The sequence below is a fragment of the Erythrolamprus reginae genome, chromosome 3 (genome assembly GCF_031021105.1).
Source record: "Erythrolamprus reginae isolate rEryReg1 chromosome 3, rEryReg1.hap1, whole genome shotgun sequence".
Lineage (NCBI taxonomy): Eukaryota > Metazoa > Chordata > Lepidosauria > Squamata > Dipsadidae > Erythrolamprus > Erythrolamprus reginae.
This window is the reverse complement of record NC_091952.1, coordinates 252774934-252796827: the sequence shown is the minus strand read 5'-3', so window position 1 is coordinate 252796827 and position 21894 is coordinate 252774934. Positions and strand designations below refer to the sequence as shown.

General features: G+C 41.8%; 1 protein-coding gene across 10 annotated transcripts in view; it reads left to right on the top strand.

Moving 5' to 3' along the window:
- PTK2 (protein tyrosine kinase 2) overlaps positions 1–21894 on the top strand; it is a 300863-nt gene that overhangs the window by 255223 nt on the left and 23746 nt on the right. For all 10 annotated transcript variants that reach the window (XM_070748364.1, XM_070748360.1, XM_070748365.1 and 7 more), the window contains 2 exons: positions 8451–8582; positions 20338–20400. In XM_070748364.1, the coding sequence (XP_070604465.1) occupies positions 8451–8582; positions 20338–20400 (195 nt within the window). The remainder of the gene's footprint in view (positions 1–8450; positions 8583–20337; positions 20401–21894) is intronic.

Sequence of the window (21894 nt, the reverse complement as noted above, 5' to 3'; positions counted from 1 at the left end):
ATCGGGCGGGAACAACCGTGGTATAGGGGAAATTACCGCGAAGTATTTTTTAATTAATATTTTTGAAAAACCGTGGTATAGACGTTTCGTGTACTTTGAACCCGCGAAAATCGAAGGAACACTGTACTAGTATTCTGGATAGTGTATTATAGGGGTTTATTTAGAGAAGGAGTTTGATAAGAAGAAAAGTAAAATATATTTTTACAAGAAAGCCTGCTGCAGTGTTTTTCATTGAAGACTTCAGTTAGCTATAGTGGTTAACTGTGGCTAGTTGTTGGGTTACATTCCACATGCATAAAATTCTCCCAACAGTTAGCCTATACTAAAGAGCTGATTAGGAATAATTTGACAGCCAAGGGAACAGCGCATCCTCAGACTAGTGGCTTTTGAGAAGAGATTGAATGGCCCCTTGCCTGAAATGACATAGGGCCGTGATTTATTTATTTATTTATTTATTCATGATTTGATTTGATTTGATTTGATTTGAATGCCGCTCCTCTCCGTAGACTCGGGGCAGCAAACAACAATAATAGGGTGATGGTGTATCTATAGCAGTGGTGGAGAACCTTTTTTTCCTTGGGTGCATGAGAGTGTGCTATCACGCATGCGCGAGTGCCCACACCTATAATTCAATGCCTGGGGAAAGCGAAAACAGCTTCCCCCGCCTCCCGGAGGCCCTCTGGAGACCAGAAACAGACTGTTTCCCAACTTCTGGTGGGCCCAGTAGGCTTATGGTTCACCCTCCCCAGGCTCCAAAGGCTTCTCTGGAGCCAGGAGAGGGTAAAAACGCCCTCCCCCATCCCCCTGGAGGCTCTCTGGAAGACAAAAACACTCTCCCAGAGCCTCTGTGCAAGCCAAAAACCAGCTGACCAGCACACACATGCATATTGGAGCTGAGTTAGGGCAACAGCTCGCGTGCAGCAGATATGGCTCTGCGTGCCACTTGTGGCACCCGTGCCATAGGTTCGCCATCACTGACCTATGGCATGCGCGCCACAGGTAATATACGGAGCCCTATCAGAGGATACACAAAATGTTGTCCTGTGTCAGCTGATTTTCAATTTTGGGAAAGGCTGTTTTGTCCTCCGGTCGCTTCAGGGAAGCCCCAGAATGCAAAAAACCCCCATCTAATGGACAAACTGGAAGTTCGGAAAATGCACTTCCGATTTGCCATTGTGATGGTTTTTGTACTCTGGAGGTTTTGGAGAAGCTTCAGCTGTTTAATTTGTAAATTCAGTATCACACCTTGTTTTCCATAATTTGTCATTTATTTATTTATTTATTGGATTTGTATGCCGCCCCTCTCCGGAGACTCGGGGCGGCTAACAGCAATAATAAAACAATGTACAATAATAATCCAATAAATACTAAAAATGATTAAAAACCCATTAATATAAAAAAACCAAACATACATACAGACACACCATACATGAAATTGTAAAGGCCCAGGGGGAAAGAGCATCTCAATTCCCCCATGCCTGGTGGCAGAGATGGGTTTTAAGTAGCTTACGAAAGGCAAGGAGGGTGGGGGCAATTCTAATCTCTGGGGGGAGTTGGTTCCAGAGGGCCGGGGCCGCCACAGAGAAGACTCTTCCCCTGGGTCCCACCAAGCGGCATTGTTTAGTTGACGGGACCCGGAGAAGACCCACTCTGTGGGACCTAACCGGTTGCTGGGATTCGTGTAGCAGAAGGCGGTCCCCGGAGATAATCTGGTCTGGTGCCATGAAGGGCTTTATATGTCATAACCAACACTTTGAATTGTGACCGGAAACTGATCGGCAACCAATGCAGACTGCGGAGTGTTGGTGTAACATGAGCATATTTGGGAAAGTCATACTACATAGTAAACACATATCACCACAAAGAGGCATTCTGGGATACATGCATGCTTCATATATAAACGATGATCAGGAGAAAGCATTTGAAACATTTTCTGATCATCCATGATCTCCATGGGAATTCTTCCTTGCCTGAGAGAGAAGGGCTGTTTTTGGGTGCCACAAAAACTTCAGTAAAGTAAATACCGTATTTTTTGAAGTATAAGACACACTGGAGTGTAAGAAGCACTTTAGTTTTTGGGGAGGAAAATAGGGGGGGGGGGATCTACTTCCAGGTATTCATCTGGCTAGTGTCCCTTAGCCAGCACATTATTTTATCCCTGGTTAGGGCTTTAAAAAAAACTTTATTCGGAGAGAGTAACAATGAAAGAGCTTGCAAGCCAGTAAGAGGTGGGAACATCATTAGCACCTGAAAAGAAACATTTGGAGCAAGTAGAGCGATGGGAAAAACCCTGTAAAGACTTGGGGCTTGGAAAACATTCTTCACAGAGAGTAACAAAACTTGCAACCTGGTAAGAACTGGAAACATCATTAGCACCTGGTTAGGGCTGGAAATAAACTTACTCGGAGTAAGTTAGAGAAATGGAAAAAAAAAAACCCGCAAAGATTTAGGGCTTGGAAAAACATTCTTTGCAGAGAGAAACAATAAGAGCTGGGAAGATTGTTAGCACCTAGTTATGGCTAAAAAATAAGCTACATTCAGAGTCAGTGGTACCTCGAGATACGAGTTTAATTCGTTCCGGACCTGGGCTCTTAAGTCGAGCAGCTCTTATCTCGAACGACTTTTCCCCATAGGAATTAATGTAAATAATTTTAATTGGTTCCAGCCCTCAAAAAACTCACAAAGTTAGTCTAAATTATGCAGAAAGACATGTTTTTAATGAAGAAATGTACATGTACATATAAATGAATAATGAAGTTTCTTTCACTTAACTTGTAAACTTTCTTAAACTTTTAAATTTACATATGTTCAACTTCTCTGCCACCCAATCCTGTAGGACAGAGGTCCCCAACCCTTTTTGCACCAGGGACCGGCTTTAAGCGATCAAGAGAGGAATGGGTGAATGAATGGACGGAGGGTGGGAAGGAAGGAAGGAAAGAAAGAGGGAAGGGACAGGAACAGAGGAAGGAAGCAAGGAAACTTATGAAAGGGGAGAGTAAGAGAGGAATGAGTGAAGGGAGGGAGGGAGGGAGGGAGGGAAGAAGGTGGGAAGGAGAAAGAAAAGAAGAAATAGAGGAAGGGAAGGTAAAAGAGAGAAAGAAAAAGAGCAAGAAAGAAAGCAAGAAAGAAAGAAAGGGGGAAGGGACAGGAACAGAGGAAGGAAGCAAGGAAACTTATGAAAGGGGAGAGTAAGAGAGGAATGAGTGAAGGGAGGGAGGGAGGGAAGAAGGTGGGAAGGAGAAAGAAAAGAAGAAATAGAGGAAGGGAAGGTAAAAGAGAGAAAGAAAAAGAGCAAGAAAGAAAGCTGCAAGCACCCCCCCCCCCCCGAGCCCCCCAGGCCGGCTGCAACCTTTTAAAACACGCGCGCCGCTTCGCAGCTGTCTCCTGAAGCCGAACGCGGAAGTTAGCGTTTGGCTTCAGGAGACAGCTCCTTGGCGCTTGTATCTCGAATTTGGGCTTGTAAGTAGAACAAAAATATCTCTCCCCTCCCAGCTCTTATCTCGAGTTGCTCTTAAGTAGAGCAGCTCTTATGTCGGGGTTCCACTGTATAAGACGCACCCAAATTATCAGCCTCTTTTAGGGAGGAAAAAGATTCGTCTTAGAAACATAGAAGACTGACGGCAGAAAAAGATCTCATGGCCCATCTAGTCTGCCCTTATACTATTTCCTGTATTTTATCTTACAATGGATCTATGTTTATCCCAGCCATGTTTAAATTCAGTTACTATGGATTTACCAACGACGTCGGCTGGAAGTTTGTTCCAAGGATCTACTACTCTTTCAGTAAAATAATATTTTCTCATGTTGCTTTTGATCTTTCCCCCAACTAACTTCAGATTGTGCCCTCTTGTTCTTGTGTTCACTTTCCTATTAAAAACACTTCCCTCCTGGACCTTATTTAACCCTTTAACATATTTAAATGTTTCGATCATGTCCCCCCTTTTCCTTCTGTCCTCCAGACTATACAGACTGAGTTCATTAAGTCTTTCCTGATACGTTTTATGCTTAAGACCTTCCACCATTCTTGTAGCCCGTCTTTGGACCCGTTCAATTTTGTCAATATCTTTTTGTAGGTGAGGTCTCCAGAACTGAACACAGTACTCCAAATGGGGTCTCACCAGTGCTCTATATAAGGGGATCACAATCTCCCTCTTCCTGCTTGTTATACTCCAAAAAATACGGTAGCTGTACAGTATATGCTCGTGTGGATTGTGTGGAGTAAACAACTTGATGACCTTGAAATACATCAATGCTAGAGCTCTCGGTTAATCGTACTGTCTGGCAATTTTGGAAATTGCTGTCAAGATATCAAGGCATGCCAGCCCTGGGAAAATCAATGATAATGCCAGGCAATGACTTAATTGCTACTTGAGTCACCCGTAGTTTTCCCTAATACAAAGAAATCCATTGTTGGATGAAATCTCCAACCATTCTTTACCTTAAAAGTCCCCGCTTTTAACTTGTACCTCTTTGTGAAGCATATTTTCTGTGGGATGAACCTTCTCTGTTACCTAAATTTGCTTTTAAATTTATTTTATTTTATTTATTTTATTTATGAGATTTGTATGCCACCCCTTTCCGTGGACTCGGGGCGGCTCACAACACAATAAAACAATTCATAACAAATCTAATAAATATACAATTTAAAATTTAAAAAATAGTTTAAAAACCCCATTTTTAAGCAGACATACCTACAAACATACCATACATAAATTATCTAGGCCCGGGGGAAATATCTCAGTTCCCCCATGCCTGACGACAAAGGTGGGTTTTGAGGAGTTTATGAAAGGCAAGGAGGGTGGGGGCAGTTCTAATCTCTGGGGGGAGCTGGTTCCAGAGAGTCGGGGCTGCCACAGAGAAGGCTCTTCCCCTGGGGCCCGCCAACCGACATTGTTTAGTTGACGGGGCCCGGAGAAGACCCACTCTGTGGGACCTAATCGGTTGCTGGGATTCGTGCAGCAGAAGGTGGTCTCGGAGATATTCTGGTCCGATGCCATGAAGGGCTTTATAGGTCATAACCAACCCTTTGAATTGTGCCCGGAAGTTGATCGGCAACCAATGGAGACTGCGGAGTGTTGGTGTGACAGGCATATTTGGGAAAGCCCATGATTGCTCTTGCAGCTGCATTAACTACTGAAGTTAATACTGAATAAGGTTAGGTAAGTTTCTGTCGCATGACGCTGTTTGGTTTTAATCTGAAAGCTAGTAGTGCTTTATACTGCACTGGTTAAGGCCACACTTGGAACACTGTCCAGTTTTGGTCACCACAATATAAAAAAAAAGATGTTGAGATTCTGGAAGGAGTGCAGAGAAGAGTAACCAAGGTGCTCAGGGCGCTGGAGCAGTGAAGGGCTACCAAATTTTTTACTATCACACTGTGGCCGTGGCTTATGCAGGACGCCCTGCATTTTCTTTCAACATCTTTCAGTGCAAATTGGGGGCTCTGGGGTGGAGCTCCTTTTTTGCTACCCCACTGCGTCCCGTCCCCCCGTCTTCCCCCCCCCCCCCCCCCGTTTGGGCAGCAGCCCAGCCCTGTGCTGGAGGCTAGAACATATGAAGAGCAGTTGCAGGAACTGGGTATGTCTATTCTGACGAAGAGGTCTAGGGGGTTTCATGATAATAGTTTCTCTCTATCTATCTACCTACCTACCTACCTACCTATCTTCTCTCTCTCTCTCTCTCTCTCTCTCTCTCTCTCTCTCTATCTATCTATCTATCTATCTATCTATCTATTTATTTGGATTTGTATGCCGCCCCTCTCTGAGGACTCGAGGCCGCTCACAACATATATAAAAACAGAACAGTAATGTAAATCCAATTAATACTACAACTTAAAAACAATTAAAAGAAAAACATATCGACCAAACATTCAGCAATCATACTTAAAGCATTTGGTGGTCAGGGGGAAGATCTAAAAGTCCCAAACCTGGCAGCAAAGATGAGTTTTTAAGCTCTTTCGGAAGGCAAGGAGGGTGGGGACAGCGCAAATCTCTGGGGGAAGTTGATTCCAGAGGGTCGGGGCTCCCACAGAGAATGCTCTTCCCCTAGGTCCCGCCAGCCGATATTGTTTGGTCGACGGGACCCTAAAGAGGCCAACTCTGTGGGACCTCACCGGTCGCTGGGATTCATGCGGCAGAAGGTGGTCTCGGAGATAATCTGGTCCTGTGCCATGGAGGGCTTTATAGGTCATAACCAACACTTTGAATTGTGCCCGGAAACTGATTGGTAGTCAATGCAGTCCGCGGAGTGATGGTGAGATGTGGGCATTTCTTGGAAGGCTCAAGACTGCTTGCGCTGCTGCATTTTGGACAAGTTCCGAGTCTACGGAGAGGGGCGGCATACAAATCTAATAAATAATAATAATAATAATAATAATAATAATAATAATAATAATAATAAATGGAAGTTTCCGAACACACTTCAAAGGTAGCCCCATTTAGAGAGCATTGCAGTAGTCGAACCTCGAGGTGATAAGGTATTTGAAGGACTGTCACAGAGAAGAGCAGGTCAGCCTATTCTCCCAAGCACCAGAGGGTAGGACAAGAAATATTGGATGGAAACTAATCAAAGAGAAAAGCAACCTAGGTATGCCCATGTTTCTTCAGCACTTCGGGATTGCACTGGCTGCCAATTGGTTTCTGGATGCGATTATTTTTAATCCACTGATTATCCCCAAATAATTCGGGCCTAGGACAGTGATGGCGAACCTTTTTCCCTTCAGGTGCCGAAAGAGCGTGAGCGTGCACTATCTCGCATGCATGAGTACCCACACCCATAATCCAATGCCTGGGGAGGGTGAAAACCGCACGAATCCCAGCGGCCGATAAGGTCCCACAGAGTTGGCCTTCTCCGGGTCCCATTGACTAAACAATGTCGTTTGGCGGGCCCCAGGGGAAGAGCCTTCTCTGTGGTGGCCCCGGCCCTCTGGAATCAACTTCCCCCGGAGATTAGAACTGCCCCCACCCTCCTTGTCTTTCGTAAACTACTCAAGACTCACTTATACCGCCAGGCATGGGGGAGTTGAGACACCTTTCCCCCCAGGTTTCTTTATATTTTGTTTCATGTTTGGTATGAATGTGCTGTTTGGTTTTTAAATACAGTGATACCTCGTCTTACAAACGCCTCGTCATACAAACCTTTCGAGATACAAACCCAGGGTTTAAGATTTTTTTGCTTCTTCTTACAAACTATTTTCACTTTGCAAACCCACTGCAGCTGCTGGGATGCCTCACCTCCAGACTTCTGTTGCCAGTGAAGCACCCGTTTTTGCACTGCTGCCATTCCCCTGAGGCTCCCCTCCATGGGAAACCTCACCTCCGGACTTCCGTGTTTTTGTGATGCTGCAGGGGAATCCCAGCAGCGCAAAAACGGGCACTTCGCTGGCAATGGAAGTCCAGAGGTGGGGTTTCCCAGCGAGGGGAGCCTCAATGAAATCGCAGCATTGCAAAAACACAGAGGTCTGGAGGTTGGGTTTCGAGGACTTCAGTGTTTTTGCGATGCTGCGATTTCACTGGGAAACCCCACCTCTGGACTGCCGCTGCCAGCGAAGCGCTCGTTTTTGCGATGCTGGGATTCCCCTTGCTGGGATTCCCTTGCAGCATCACAAAAACACAGAAGCCTGGAGATGGGGTTTCCCATGCAGGGGAGCCTCAGGGGAATCCCAACAGTGCAAAAACGGGCGCTTTGGCTGGTGAAAGATGTGAATTTTGGGCTTGCACGCATTAATCGCTTTTCCATTGATTCCTATGGGAAACATTGTTTCGTCTTACAAACTTTTCACCTTAAGAACCTCGTCCCAGAACCAATTAAGTTTGTAAGACGAGGTATCGCTGTATATGATAGGGTTTTATATGCTTCTTTTAATATTAGATTTGTTTTGTTATAATATTGTTTTTATTGTTGTGAGCCGCCCAAGTCTTTGGAGAGGGGCGGCATACAAATCTAATAAACAAACAAACAAACAAACAAACCAATGGAACAACTTGCCATCAGAAATTGTGGGTGCTCTATCATTGGAGGTTTTTATGAAGAGACTGGACTGCCACTTGTCTGAAATGATATAGAGCAGGGATGTCAAACTCATGACAAAATGTTGTTGTCACGTGACATATCACAACTTTTTTCCCCATTTGCTAAAACAGAAGTGGGGGTAACCAGTATGTGGTGCATCCTGGTTTAGAGTCTCTTGCTTGAGCAATCAGTTGGACTAGAAGACCTCCAAGGTCCCATCAAACTCTTATTCTGTGTTTTCGTATAGCCAAAGCTAAATTTATTAGATCGTTAGTACTATATTGCTTTCTGACATTTTTCCTTTAGCCCAGAGAACCAGTATACAGTATATCCTTGCTTTAGAAAGAAATAAAAAGGGCCTGTATTAATGACAATCATATTAAAATAAAAATGATTGAAAATAATTTTAGCTTGTCTCTTCTCTCTTCACCTCTTTGTAGGATTCTGGCAGTTTGGATATGCGTGGAATGGGACAGGTCCCACCTGCACATCTAATGGAAGAGAGGTTGATACGACAGCAACAAGAAATGGAGGAAGACCAGAGATGGTTAGAAAAGGAGGAGAGATTTCTGGTAATACATTTTTCTTTCTTTCCCTGTTGCAATTTATAACAAGCTCTTTCCCTCTCAATGCATATAAATGCTGTTTGCCAAGGTATAAGTTGGTCATGTTTTTCTTTCTTTATATCTGATTATAATAATTAAACAACAGTGTTCCTTTTTCCATTAAATGTTTGCTAACTTTCCCACCAGCACAGCCTTTTAAGCATTGCCTTCAGACATTTATTTTTGTTCCATTTATTTATTTTTCACATTTCTGAACCATCCATCTCGCTCCAAGAGGGGTGGTTTTTATTAGAACTCCACCTCAATCTTCGTTGATCATGTGACCGGTGGTGAGACGGCAATAACTTTTAAGGCACTTTTGTCAGTGCTGTCACAACTTCAAACCGTCTTTAAAAATGGTTGTAAATTGAGGAGTAGCAATAGCATTTATATATTATTATTATTATTATTATTATTATTATTATTATTATTATTAATTAGATTTGTATGCTGCCCCTCTCCGATTTACATATTGCTCCTCAATGCTTTACAGCACACTGAGCGGTTACAACATTGGCATATTGCCACCAACAATCTGGGGCCTCATTTTACCCACTTTAGAAGGATGGAAGTGTGTGTGTGTATTATACACACACACACACACACACACACACACACAGATATGAATAGAATAGAACAGAACAAAACAGAGTAACAATGAAAGAACTTGCAAGGCAATAAGAGCTGGGAAGATTATTAGCACCTGGTTAGGGCTGGAAAGAAACTTATTCTGAGCAAGTTAGAGCAATGAAAAAACCCTGCAAAGACTTAGGGCTCGGAAAACATTCTTTGCAGAGAATAACAATGAAAGAGCTTGCAAGCGGGTAAGAGCTGGGAACATTGTTAGCACCTGGTTAGGGCTGGAAAGAAACTTATTCGGAGCTAGTTAGAGCAATGGGAAAAAAAACCCTGCAAAGACTTAGGGCTCGGAAAACATTCTTTGCAGAGAATAACAATGAAAGAACTTGCAAGCAAGAGCCAGGAAGATGATTAGCACCTAGTTAGGGCTGGGGGGAAAAGCTTGGGGGGGGGGGGGCTACATTCAGAGTACAAGACGCACCTGAATTTCCATCCTCTTTTAGGGAGGAAAAAGGTGCATCTTATACTCTGAAAAATACGGTAGATCTACAGTAGATACTTGAGCAAGAAGATGCCTTCTTTAAGTCAAGAGGCTTATTTTGATGTTTTGTGGCTTCTTCAAAACATTGCTCAGTTTAAAGCTTGGGTGACTCTACATCTTGTCGGGTTGAGTCTCAGGCTGGGATTAGCATTATCCAAACCAACACATTCTGCACAGATTGAATAAGACATCTACAACAGTATGATTTTTCTTTGTAAAAAAATATTAAATTGTGAACTTATAATGTAAAATTTCTGCTGTGATCTCTTTATCTCTTCCTGTAGCTAATGCCTCTGAATAATTAATCTTTTCCCCAGTAAGCATTGCTCTCTAGTCTACGAAACAGCTGGACTGGCAGATTTTGTTTTCATGGAGTCTATGCTCGCACACTCCCTTGAAGGCTACCAAATAAGGGAAAAACAATGTTGTTCCCAAAGGGGAAAAAATAGGCAGCTGCAACTATTGAAATTATTCTGAACTGTCTCTTCCCTTTTTGAATGAAAATAGAACAGGTACCCACTCCCAACTGGTCTGTGAGCTTTTGACATAACTGCTTCATTCTTTTCTTTTTTTAATTGAATGATCTTGTTCGGGGAAATAAAGGGAATTGTTTGTTCATTACTTAATGTACATATATATATAATGTACAATAAACTAAATCTCCACCCCCAGTTCTCCCAACATAGCTTTAAGCTGGTTGGCAGGAAGGTCAGAGGGACACCCCTACTGTAAAGGGTCGGATGGTAAAAATATGTTCCAAGGCACCAGAATAGAAGAACCGCCTGCTACCGCACGAATCCCAGCGACCGATAAGGTCCCACAGAGTTGCCCTTCTCCAGGTCCCGTCGACTAAACAATGTCGTTTGGCGGGCCCCAGGGGAAGAGCCTTCTCTGTGGCGGCCCCGGCCCTCTGGAACCAACTCCCCCCGGAGATTAGAATTGCCCCCATCCTCCTTGTCTTTCGTAAACTACTCAAGACTCATTTATACCGCCAGGCATGGGGGAGTTGAGATATTCCTTCCCCTTAGGCTTAGGCCATTACAAGTTATGCATGGTATGTTTGTGTGTATGTTTGGTTTTATAATAAGGGTTTTTAGTTATTTTATTATTGGATTGTCACATGCTGTTTTTATCATTGTTGTTAGCTGCCCCGAGTCTAGGAGAGGGGCGGCATACAAATCCAATAAATAATAATAATAATAATAATAATAATAATAATAATAATAATTATTATTATTATTATTATTAAGCGCTGTTGCTGTTGTGCAGTCAATGCACAGCACTCTGGGCTATTCTGTTTGGAAGGAAAATGATTTCCTCCAAGGGGGAAAATAAACATGTCAATATCGGTGGTGCTTCAAGCAGAGTCATTGGGGTGCTGCCTTTTCTCCAGGAGTTGCTCATGCTACTCATTCGGTTGGTGTCCTGCCAATGCTGAGGTTGACATCCCTATTAAACTGTAGAAGCAAGAAATGTTTCCCAGCAGCAGCCAAAACCAGAAAGGAACATTTTTAAAGCCTAAAGATGCTCAGTGTATTTCACTAAACCTTAATTTCCAGTCTCTCTTCAGGGAGAGGAGGGCGAGAGATTGACTTAAGTCAGCACAATAAATAAAAATATTGAGTTGGGTTCAGGCCTCAAAGGAAGTGAGAGACGATTTGGGTCAGGGTGTATTTTCTCCTACGGGTTGCCTGGTTTTTTAAACCAAGCACAGATTAATCCATTTTATTTCATTTACATCTCATTTCCAAAATGGTTTTTAAAAACAATTATGTTACATAGAAAGCAAAGAAAAAGATAGAAAATTAAAGGAAGGAGGTGGGGCAAAAGGGGGTGTGAGATACAAGGGAAAGAGAAAAAAAGAAAGAAAAGGGTGCATTGACTTCCAACTCTTCTTAGCACAATACAAGATAAACCCACTCCAAACTCCACTTTTTGCTTTTACACATTAATATACGAGGGTTATCCGAAAGTAAGGGTTTGAACGCTGCTATGGTGTGTGCCCAAGATTTGTGCACGATGGGTGCCCAAGATTTTTCTTGCCGCTTGCTGAGTTTTGAATTTTTGGGCTGAAGGAGAATGGGTATGGTGCCATTGCGTTGATTGACGTTTGCTCTCTGGAATACGGTGATAAGCCCAAGTTTCATCTCCTGTCACTCTATAGTTGAGAAAAGCCTTCCCTTTAATCTCGAACCGGTCAAGAAATTCTCAGGCAGCACTGACTTTTGTGCACTTTAGTAAGCATGTTGGGCATCTATTGAAGCAGCGTTCATGCCCTTATCATTCAGGAAGCATATTATAACATGCACTTTGCACTTGGAGGGAAACGGAATGAGGACGCTCATCTCTAACCTTCGCCACAACGCCAGTCAATGATCTACTGACCACTGGCCCTGCTCCTTCTAGATGGACCACGAGGTCTTTTTCTGCCGTCAATCTTCTATGTTTCTTTGATGTTTCTGTAAGTCGGTTTTTCCAGTGCTGTTGTAACTTTGAATGGTTCTGTCGGGCTCTCTGGTAGACTCCTCCCAAAAATTCACAGGTACAAATTTCAGATACACACATGTTTGAAAATTCAAAACAATGTTCTTTATAATGAAAATTCACTTAACCTAAGCCCTCTTTTGGTATAGCAAAGAGCACTGGTCTCCAAACAAACTGGTAATTTGTACAAGTCCCTTATCAGTTCAGTGATACTTAGCTTGCAGCTGTGAGGCAATTCACAGTCCTTCTTCTTTCACAAAGTGAAACACACTTTGCTCTGGTTTAGTTTCAAAGCGGGGAAAAATCAGCACACAAAAGATCAAAGTCAGTAAAGCAGTCACGAAACACAATGATCAGATAATCCTCCACAATGGTCAAACCCACAGGCTGCTATTTATAGCAGCCTCACTAATGACCCCAGCCCCACCCAACCACAGGTGGCCTCATTTTCTTTGATAATAATCTCTCAGTTGTTGCTGCCTATGCATTGCTCTCCGCATGCGTGGCTGTATCATTAACTCTTGTTCTGAATCCAAGGAGGAGCTAGATAATTGATCTCCTTCTGAGCTGTCTGCCACACTCTGCTCCTCCCTGTCACTCATGTCTTCTTGGTCAGAGGAGCCTTCATCAGCAGATTCCACCGGGAGCAAAACAGGCCTTCAGCATGTGGATGTCTCCTCCACATCCACAGTCCTTGGGGCAGAGCTAACCACAACACGAACAAAGTTTTGTAAATCGAGTGCCACCTGTATGTGGATTTCAACTCCCAGGAAATTTGTACTTTGAGAAACATTGCTTTGCATTAAAGATAGCATAAATGAATTGCCTGCCACCTTATCAGTGGCCTGGGCATGTGGGTGTTTTTTTTGTGTGTGTTGCTTTTGCTGCCCTCACATTTTCTTGGCAGAGTTTTATTTCCAAACATTCCCACCCACATATGCTTCAGTTGCCCATCCCAGATTTACTAAGGGAGCATCAACAACAACAGCATGGGAGGAATTTTTTAAATGCTAAAGTTGGGTTTTATGATTATTATTTTTTTGGCTTTTGAATAAAAAAACAGAATCGGGGCTTGGTTTTTCCCTCGGTTGTGCATTTTTTCCCCCACTGTGTGAAGGAAAAGCGACATGGAATGCAGTTGAACTATCCAGTTTTCCTTTGTGGAAAGAGGCGGGTTATTGCTAATTATATCTCGGAGATCCCCAGAGAATCCAGCTAAATGAAGGCTTGTGAATAGTTCGGTTTTATGGCGTTTGCACGGAAGTCGCTGCTGTTGGAGGTTGTGGTGATATGCAGTTGCCTTTGTGTAACAGCCTTTTTTTACCCAGCTGGATTTATCTGGGTTTGTTTCACATGGAGGCTGTTCAATAGATGTATTATGTCTACAATTGGAGGCTAAAATATATGAAGAATGGTTGCATGAACTGGGCATGGCTAGTTTAATGAAAAGAAGGGCCTGGGGAGACATGATAGCAGCCTTCCAATATCTCAGGGTTTGCCACCAAGAAGAGGGAGTCAAGCTATTCTCAGAAGCACCTGAGGGTAGAACAAGAAGCAATGGGTGGAAACTAAACAAGGAGAGAAGCAACTTAGAACTAAGGAGACATTTCTTGACAGTCAGACGGCTGATCAGTGGAACAGCTTGCCTCCAGAAGTTGTGAATGCCCCAACACTGGAAGTTTTTAAGCAGATGTTGGATAAACATCTGTCTGATGTAGTGTAGGGTTTCCTGCCTAAGCAGGGGGTTGGACTAGAAGACCTCCAAGGTCCCTTCCAACTATGTTTATTATTATTATTATTATTATTATTATTATTATTATTATCATCATCATCATCATCATCATCATCATCATCATTTTTACAAGTTTGTACTGGTTACATAGTCCCATGTAAAACAAAATAAAAAATAAAAAATGATGATACAACTCTAGAGTTTATGAGGAATTGGTGTGGTTGATCAGTTTAATGGGGGATAGTAGCTTCTAGTGGTTCTGTGCATGTTCAGTGGCTCAGTGGTTAAGACCACTGAGCTTGTTGCCTAGACTATGTTTGAGACCCGGGCACCATGTGTTAGGGTGAGCTCCTGTCCTCGCCTCAGCTCCTGCAAACCACTGAAGGGCTGCCTGTCGCCGTCGCTACTGGTACAGTCCTGGTGTCCGGTGTGGGCGTCTGGTGCATGGGCACGCTCCCATGCACAAGATTCAGCTTCTGCGCATGCCCAGAATCCCAACCTTGCACGAAGACGCACTCAAGAGTGAGATTTCAGTGATATTTGCTGATATTGCAGTTTAATGTTTCCAAATGTAAAATAATGCACTTGGGGAAAAGGAATCCTCAATGTGAGTATTGTATTGGCAGTTCTGTGTTAGCAAAAACTTCAGAAGAAAAGGATTTAGGGGTCGTGATTTCTGACAGTCTCAAAATGGTTGAGCAGTGCAGTCAGGCGGTAGGAAAAGCAAGTAGGATGCTTGGCTGCATAGCTAGAGGTATAACAAGCAGGAAGAGGGAGATTATGATCCCGCTGTATAGAGCGCTAGTGAGACCCCATTTGGAATACTGTGTTCAGTTCTGGAGACCTCACCTACAAAAAGATATGGATAAAATTGAACGGGTCCAAAGACGGGCTACAAGAATGGTGGAAGGTCTTAAGCACAAAACGTATCAGGAAAAATTGAATGAACTCAATCTGTATAGTCTGGAGGACAGAAGGAAAAGGGGGGACATGATCGAAACATTTAAATATGTTAAAGGGTTAAATAAGGTCCAGGAGGGAAGTGTTTTTAATAGGAAAGTGAACACAAGAACAAGGGGGCACAATCTGAGGTTAATTGGGGGAAAGATCAGAAGCAACATGAGAAAATATTACGCAGGCGCAGGCTTATGCATCGAAGAGACCAATTGAGGACATATTACAGGAGATAAGAGAGGCCACCTGTGTTTGGGTGGGGTTCCAGTAATTAGAGCTGCTGCTATAAATAGCAGGGTGCTAGTTTGGCCATTGTGGAAGATTATCTGATCGCAGTTCTTCAGGATCGTGCCTCGCTGTTTCTGAACTTTGTTTGTGGGTTTTTCACGCCTTTGACACCAAAGCAGAGTAAAGTGTGTGTGTGTTTCACTTCGTTGGAAGAAGGAGGGCTGTGACGTTTCTTCACAGCTACTAGCTAAGTACTTAAGAACTGATTAAGGGACTTGTACAGCATACAAGGTTGTTTTGGGGAAGAGTGCTCTTTGCAATACAAAAAGGGTGCTTTGTTTCTTTTGAATTTTGTGATAAAGAACATTGTCTTGAATTTTTGTGTGTGTCTGAGCTTTGTACCCTTGAATTTTCGGGAGGCTTCTATCAGAGAGCCCGGCAGAACAATGTGTATACCAATACCTACTATCTTGTACGTGTTTGTGTTGGAGTAACGTTTTGCAGAAGCTAGCCCACCCAGATAGCCAAAGCAGCTAACCAGCCTGCCTCAGACCAGGATATCAGGAACTTTTATCTTGAAGATAATTGAAGACACATACTGCAGAGTTTTTAGGAAAAATATTTACTTCTTTCATAGCAAATCTGCACTATTTACACTGCAGTTATCTCTCTAGCAGTTACTATACAAAGTACTCACAATTCTCTATCTACTATTCTCAGTTACAATATTCAGCTACAAGTCTTCAGCTACCACAGGCCACACTAATTCACAAGTCACTCTAAACCATACTAAGCCACGATACCTTCAAGCCAAGCCACAAGCCATACCTGTGCGAAGGTGCATGATGTATATATACTTTTGTCAGCCAATCAGATTACAATTTGCATATTCACCGTGATTAAGCAGTTTTACAATTCTTCTCCCTTTCGGCAATTTGGAATATCGCATCAGATAGGCTGTCTTCTGTTAAATGATGCAAGCTGTCTACTTTGGTTCAAACTCAAAATGCCCCATCAATTCATGATCCCGCCCTTCAAATATCTGCAATTTGTAATACATGTTTCTCAGTTCCGAGTTATCCCTTCCACGCTGGATATATGGAAGATGAAAAAGAAGAGGTGGAGTAATTCCTTGGCATTCTCAGATCAAAGGCTGTTTTCGATCTTTAATATCGTGGTTTCTGGATCTCATTCTATTCAGCCACTTGAAAGTTTGTTGGCTGTCTCTTTCTTGGTCTTGACAGCAACAGAATGAAGTTAACAAATCAATTTTATTATCCCAGAATGTTTTTAAAAAAATATTGTCTGCATTCATCTGATGAACTGGGTGCAATCTCGTAGTTGTAGGAAGATAAGGAAAAGGGACGGTGAAACATAGAAACATAGAAGACTGACGGCAGAAAAAGACCTCATGGTCCATCTGGTCTGCCCTTATACTATTTCCTGTATTTTATCTTAGGATGGATATATGTTTATCCCAAGCATATTTAAATTCAGTTACTGTGGCATACAAATCTGATTAATAAATAAATAAATAAATAAATTTATCTACCATGTCTGCTGGAAGTTTGTTCCAAGGATCTACTACTCTTTCAGTAAAATAATATTTTCTCATGTTGCTTTTGATCTTTCCCCCAACTAACTTCAGATTGTGTCCCCTTGTTCTTGTGTTCACTTTCCTATTAAAAACACTTCCCTCCTGGACCCTATTTAACCCTTTAACATATTTAAATGTTTCGATCATGTCCCCCCTTTTCCTTCTGTCCTCCAGACTATACAGATTGAGTTCATTAAGTCTTTCCTGATATGTTTTATGCTTAAGACCTTCCACCATTCTTGCAGCCCGTGAACATATGAAGGATTGCTTTGTTAACGAGGCGATATGGAAACATTAAAAAAAATAGCAGTAAATGCTTAAATGCAGAACCAGAAAGAAAACCAAAAAAAGAAATGTGGAACCTGTAAAAAATTGAAATGTCAAAGTAATATTAAGATTGGAACGGCATTGCAAAGTATCTTGAATAATTTATGTCTTCAGAACCATTATAATAATCAAGTTAGTATCAGGGAGTAAATTAGTATAATATGAATTGTAAATCAGAATGAGAGCTAATCAAGGTTTCACTGCCACCTAAAAATTACACCTGTATTTAACGAATAAAGCAAAAAGCTAACATGTTAATGAAAAACCTAAACTGTATTACAAGTCTATATGTAGAATTACAGTCCATAGATGGCTTCCAAGTTGAATTAAATTCTGTTCCAGGGGTTTTCTTTTTCAAATTTTATTTTTGACAATGACACATAATCCTACAATTTATTTTGGCATTCTATTAAAGAGGGAATTATGTATGATTTCCAATAAAAAACTTAAATTATCCTGGCAACGGTCACCATAAACAAAGCCAATTTGGTAAACTTTACAGTGATATATGGTTTTGGTGCCGTTTAACTGAAAGACATCTGCTAAGAAAGTATATTTAGCCTTAAAATTTATTTCATTCTAAAATAGACTGCCCTCCAGAATGGCTGAGCTTTATAACATTCTCCCCAGATAGTTAAAAAAAAAACCCAGACTTTTGCGAGCTACTTGGGTCATTGAGAATTAGATGGCATAAACAGTTTGTTGTGTTACATTATGTTTCCAAAAGTTTGTAAAAAATGAATAATCTATTTTGTTAACCATCAGGGGAGTAATAGTTCAGTGTAAAATATTAGATAGATAGATAGATAGATAGATAGATAGATAGATAGATAGATAGATAGATAGATAGATATTTTCTCACGTTCAAAAGCAACATGAGAAAATATTATTTCACTGAAAGAGTAGTAGATCCTTGGAACAAACTTCCAGCAGACATGGTTGGTAAATCCACAGTAACTGAATTTAAACATGCCTGGGATAAGTATATCCATCCTAAGATATAATACAGAAAATAGTATAAGGGCAGACTAGATGGACCATGAGGTCTTTTTCTGCCGTCAGTCTTCTATGTTTCAATAGATAGATAGATAGATAGATAGATAGATAGATAGATAGATAGATAGATAGATAGATAGAATAGAATAGAATAGAATAGAATAGAATAGAATTTTTATTGGCCAAGTGTGATTGGACACACAAGGAATTTGTCTTGGTGCATATGCTCTCAGCGTACATAAAATAAAATATACATTTGTCAAGAATCATGTGATACAACACTTAATGATTGTCATAGGGGTCAAATAAGCAATGAAGAAGCAATATTAATAAAAATCTTAGGATATAAGCAACAAGTTACAGTCATACAGTCAACATGGGAGGAAATGGGTGATAGGAATGATGAGAAAAACTAGTAGAATAGAAGTGCAGATTTAGTAGAAAGTCTGACAGTTTTGAGGGAATTATTTGTTTAGTAGAGTGATGGCGTTCGGGAAAAAACTGTTCTTGTGTCTAAGATAGATGGATGGATGGATGGAGGGATGGAGGGATGAAGGGATATATTTATGAGATGATATATGATTAGATAGTTAGATGGATGGATGGATGAATTCAATTATCACAACTCTTATTTTTCTTGGTTTGGAAAGATATTTTAAAGTTTTGTTTTGCATGTTGTTCTATTCAATATCAGAAGAAGGGTACTATGATCCCTAAGACTTCACAACCCTTCTCTTTCTAATTTTGAAGTCCCAAGAAGAATGTCCCTTTCTGGCTTACCCAAAGAGTTAATAACAGCGAGATTAACTCCCTTCCTTCCTCCTCCTCCTCAAACTATTTAATAAGTGTGCACTACTATTTTTACTAGTTTTTTCTCATCATTCCTATCACCCATTTCCTCCCACTTATGATTGTATGACTGTAACTTGTTGCTTGTATCCTTAAGATTTTTATTAATATTGATTGTTTCCTCATTGCTTAATTGATGCCTATGACACTCGTTAAGTGTTGTACCTGATGATTCATAGCAAATGTATCTTTTTCTTTTATGTACCCTGAGAACATATGTTGTTGTTGTTGTTGTTATTGTTGTTGTTGTTATTATTATTATTATTATTATTATTATTATTATTATTAATTAGATTTGTATGCCGCCCCTCTCCGTAGACTCGGGGCGGCTTACAGCAATGATAAAAACAATATATAGTAACAAATCTAATAGTTACAATCTAAAATAACAATAATACATTAAAAAAGTCTAAAAAACAAGAAACCCCAATATATAAAAACATACATACAGTCATATCATAAACAAATACCTACATAGGCAGGGGGAGAGTTTTCAGTTCCCCCACGCTTGACGGCAGAGGTGGGTTTTAAGGAGTTTACGAAAGGCAAGGAGGGTGGGGGCAGTTCTAATCTCTGGAGGGAGCTGATTCCAGAGGGTCGGAGCCGCCACAGAGAAGGCTCTTCCCCTGGGTCCCGCCAAGTGACATTGTTTAGTTGACGGGACCTGGAGGAGACCAACTCTGTGGGACCTAACCTAAATATGTACCAAAGACAAATTCCTTGTGTGTCCAATCACACTTGGCCAATAAAGAATTCTCTTCTCTTCTCTTCTCTTCTCTTCTCTTCTCTCCTCCTCCTCCTCCTCCTCCTCCTAAACCAGGGCAGTGTTGGGTGCAGCCGGCTCTTCCTCCCAACGTTCCCGGTCTCTGTGCTGTTAGAGAGCCTGAGCAAGTTGGCCCCATTCGGGAAGCTTGGCGAGGCAGCCAAGTGCATTTAAGCCTTCCTCAAGCAGGAAACAGGAATTAATGTGCAGCGTTTTCTCATCCTGTGGTTGAAACTTTTGCTGCGAGGAAGAAGCGGCAGCTGTACGGAGCTGCTCCTGCTGCTACCGCTGCTCTTCTTCCTCCTCCTCCCGAGAGAATTAAAATGCAGGTTTTCCAATGTTGTCTTGGGGAAATGGTACTCTCAATATTTATCTCAACGCCTTTATTATGTGCAAGCGGAGAGCGGGGTTTTGTTTTTGCTTTTTTTGCTGGGGTGGAAGTCTTGAGATGGTTCGGTGGCTGAGTTTTGCAAAAGCCAGTCGGGGCGAGGGGGAAAGAAGAGGAATGTAATAACATCTCTCTTACTCAAAGCCTACTTCTCCCCCGCCCTTCTTCCCCCTTAACGGCGTCTCCTTCGCTTCTGCTAGAGATTCTAATTCCTCAGCTCCCTGATCGGCCCGTGCTCTTCAAACCCCTTGATCCAAAACCACCTTTCTTTTCTCTTCCGTTAGAAACCCGACGTGAGGCTGTCCAGAGGGAGCATTGATCGAGAGGACGGAAATCTTCAGGGTCCGGTAAGCACTCCCAACCCCTCCCACCCGTGAAACAAAAGGCTGCTTTTGATTCCCTCCCTCCCCCTGCTTCGATCGTTTTATTAACTTAGAATATGACATACGGAATCCTCAATCTGAGTATTGCATGGGCAGTTCTGCGTTAGCAAAAACTTCAGAAGAGAAGGATTTAGGGGTAGTGATTTCTGACAGTCTCAAAATGGGTGAGCAGTGCAGTCAGGCGGTAGGGAAAGCAAGTAGGATGCTTGGGTGCATAGCTACAGGTATAACAAGCAGGAAGAGGGAGATTATGATCCCGCTGTAAAGAGCGCTGGTGAGACCCCATTTGGAATACTGTGTTCAGTTCTGGAGACCTCACCTACAAAAAGATATGGATAAAATTGAACGGGTCCAAAGACGGGCTACAAGAATGGTGGAAGGTCTTAAGCATAAAACGTATCAGGAAAGACTTAATGAACTCAATCTGTATAGTCTGGAGGACAGAAGGAAAAGGGGGGACTTGATTGAAACATTTAAATATGTTAAAGGGTTAAATAAGGTCCAGGAGGGAAGTGTTTTTAATAGGAAAGTGAACACAAGAACAAGGGGGCACAATCTGAAGTTAGTTGGTGGAAAGATCAAAAGCAACATGAGAAAATATTATTTTACTGAAAGAGTAGTAGATCCTTGGAACAAACTTCCAGCAGACGTGGTTGGTAAATCCACAGTAACTGAATTTAAACATGGCTGGGATAAACATATATCCATTGTAAGATAAAATACAGGAAATAGTATAAGGGCAGACTAGATGGACCATGAGGTCTCTTTCTGCCGTCAGTCGTCTATGTCTATGTTTCTATGAAAGAATCCCGAAGCAAATACATTAGGGAAATTAGGAAAGGAAAAAGAGAAACAAATTTTGGGAGAAAGGAAAGGGGGGGAAAAGGGGGGGCATTGATTTACAGCTCTTTTGGTGCAGTAAAATAAGGCATTAAGATCTACCGTCAACTTTTTACTTTTTTATAATCGTAGAAACCAAACATTTTCGTAACTAGAAATCTATCTAATCGGATAAACCCAAAATCAAGCTTGTATTTTTTCCCACTGCGTTAAGCACAAAGCCCAGAAGTGGTTTCCAAGTAGAAATGAAAGCATTTGTATTCTGTTCCTTTGATGAAAGCAGCCAATTTGGCCCTCTCTGCTATTTCCATCCGTTTTTGCAGCCGTTCGTTCATAGTGGGGATGGAGGTGACCTTTCATTTCTGTGCCTAGAGTGGCCTTGATTTTTTTGACTTTTCTGCTTTTGATTTTTCTCGTTGGGGAACGAGCTTCCTCTTCTTCCCATTTGCTTCCAGGAGATGAATTCCGATCCCCTTCAGAAATTTATTTATTTATTCAATTTCTATGCTGCTCTTCTCCTTAGACTCAGGGCGGCTTACAACATGTTAGCAATAGCACGTTTTAACAAAGCTAGGCTATTGCCCCCATAATCCGGGTCCTCATTTTACTCACCTCGGA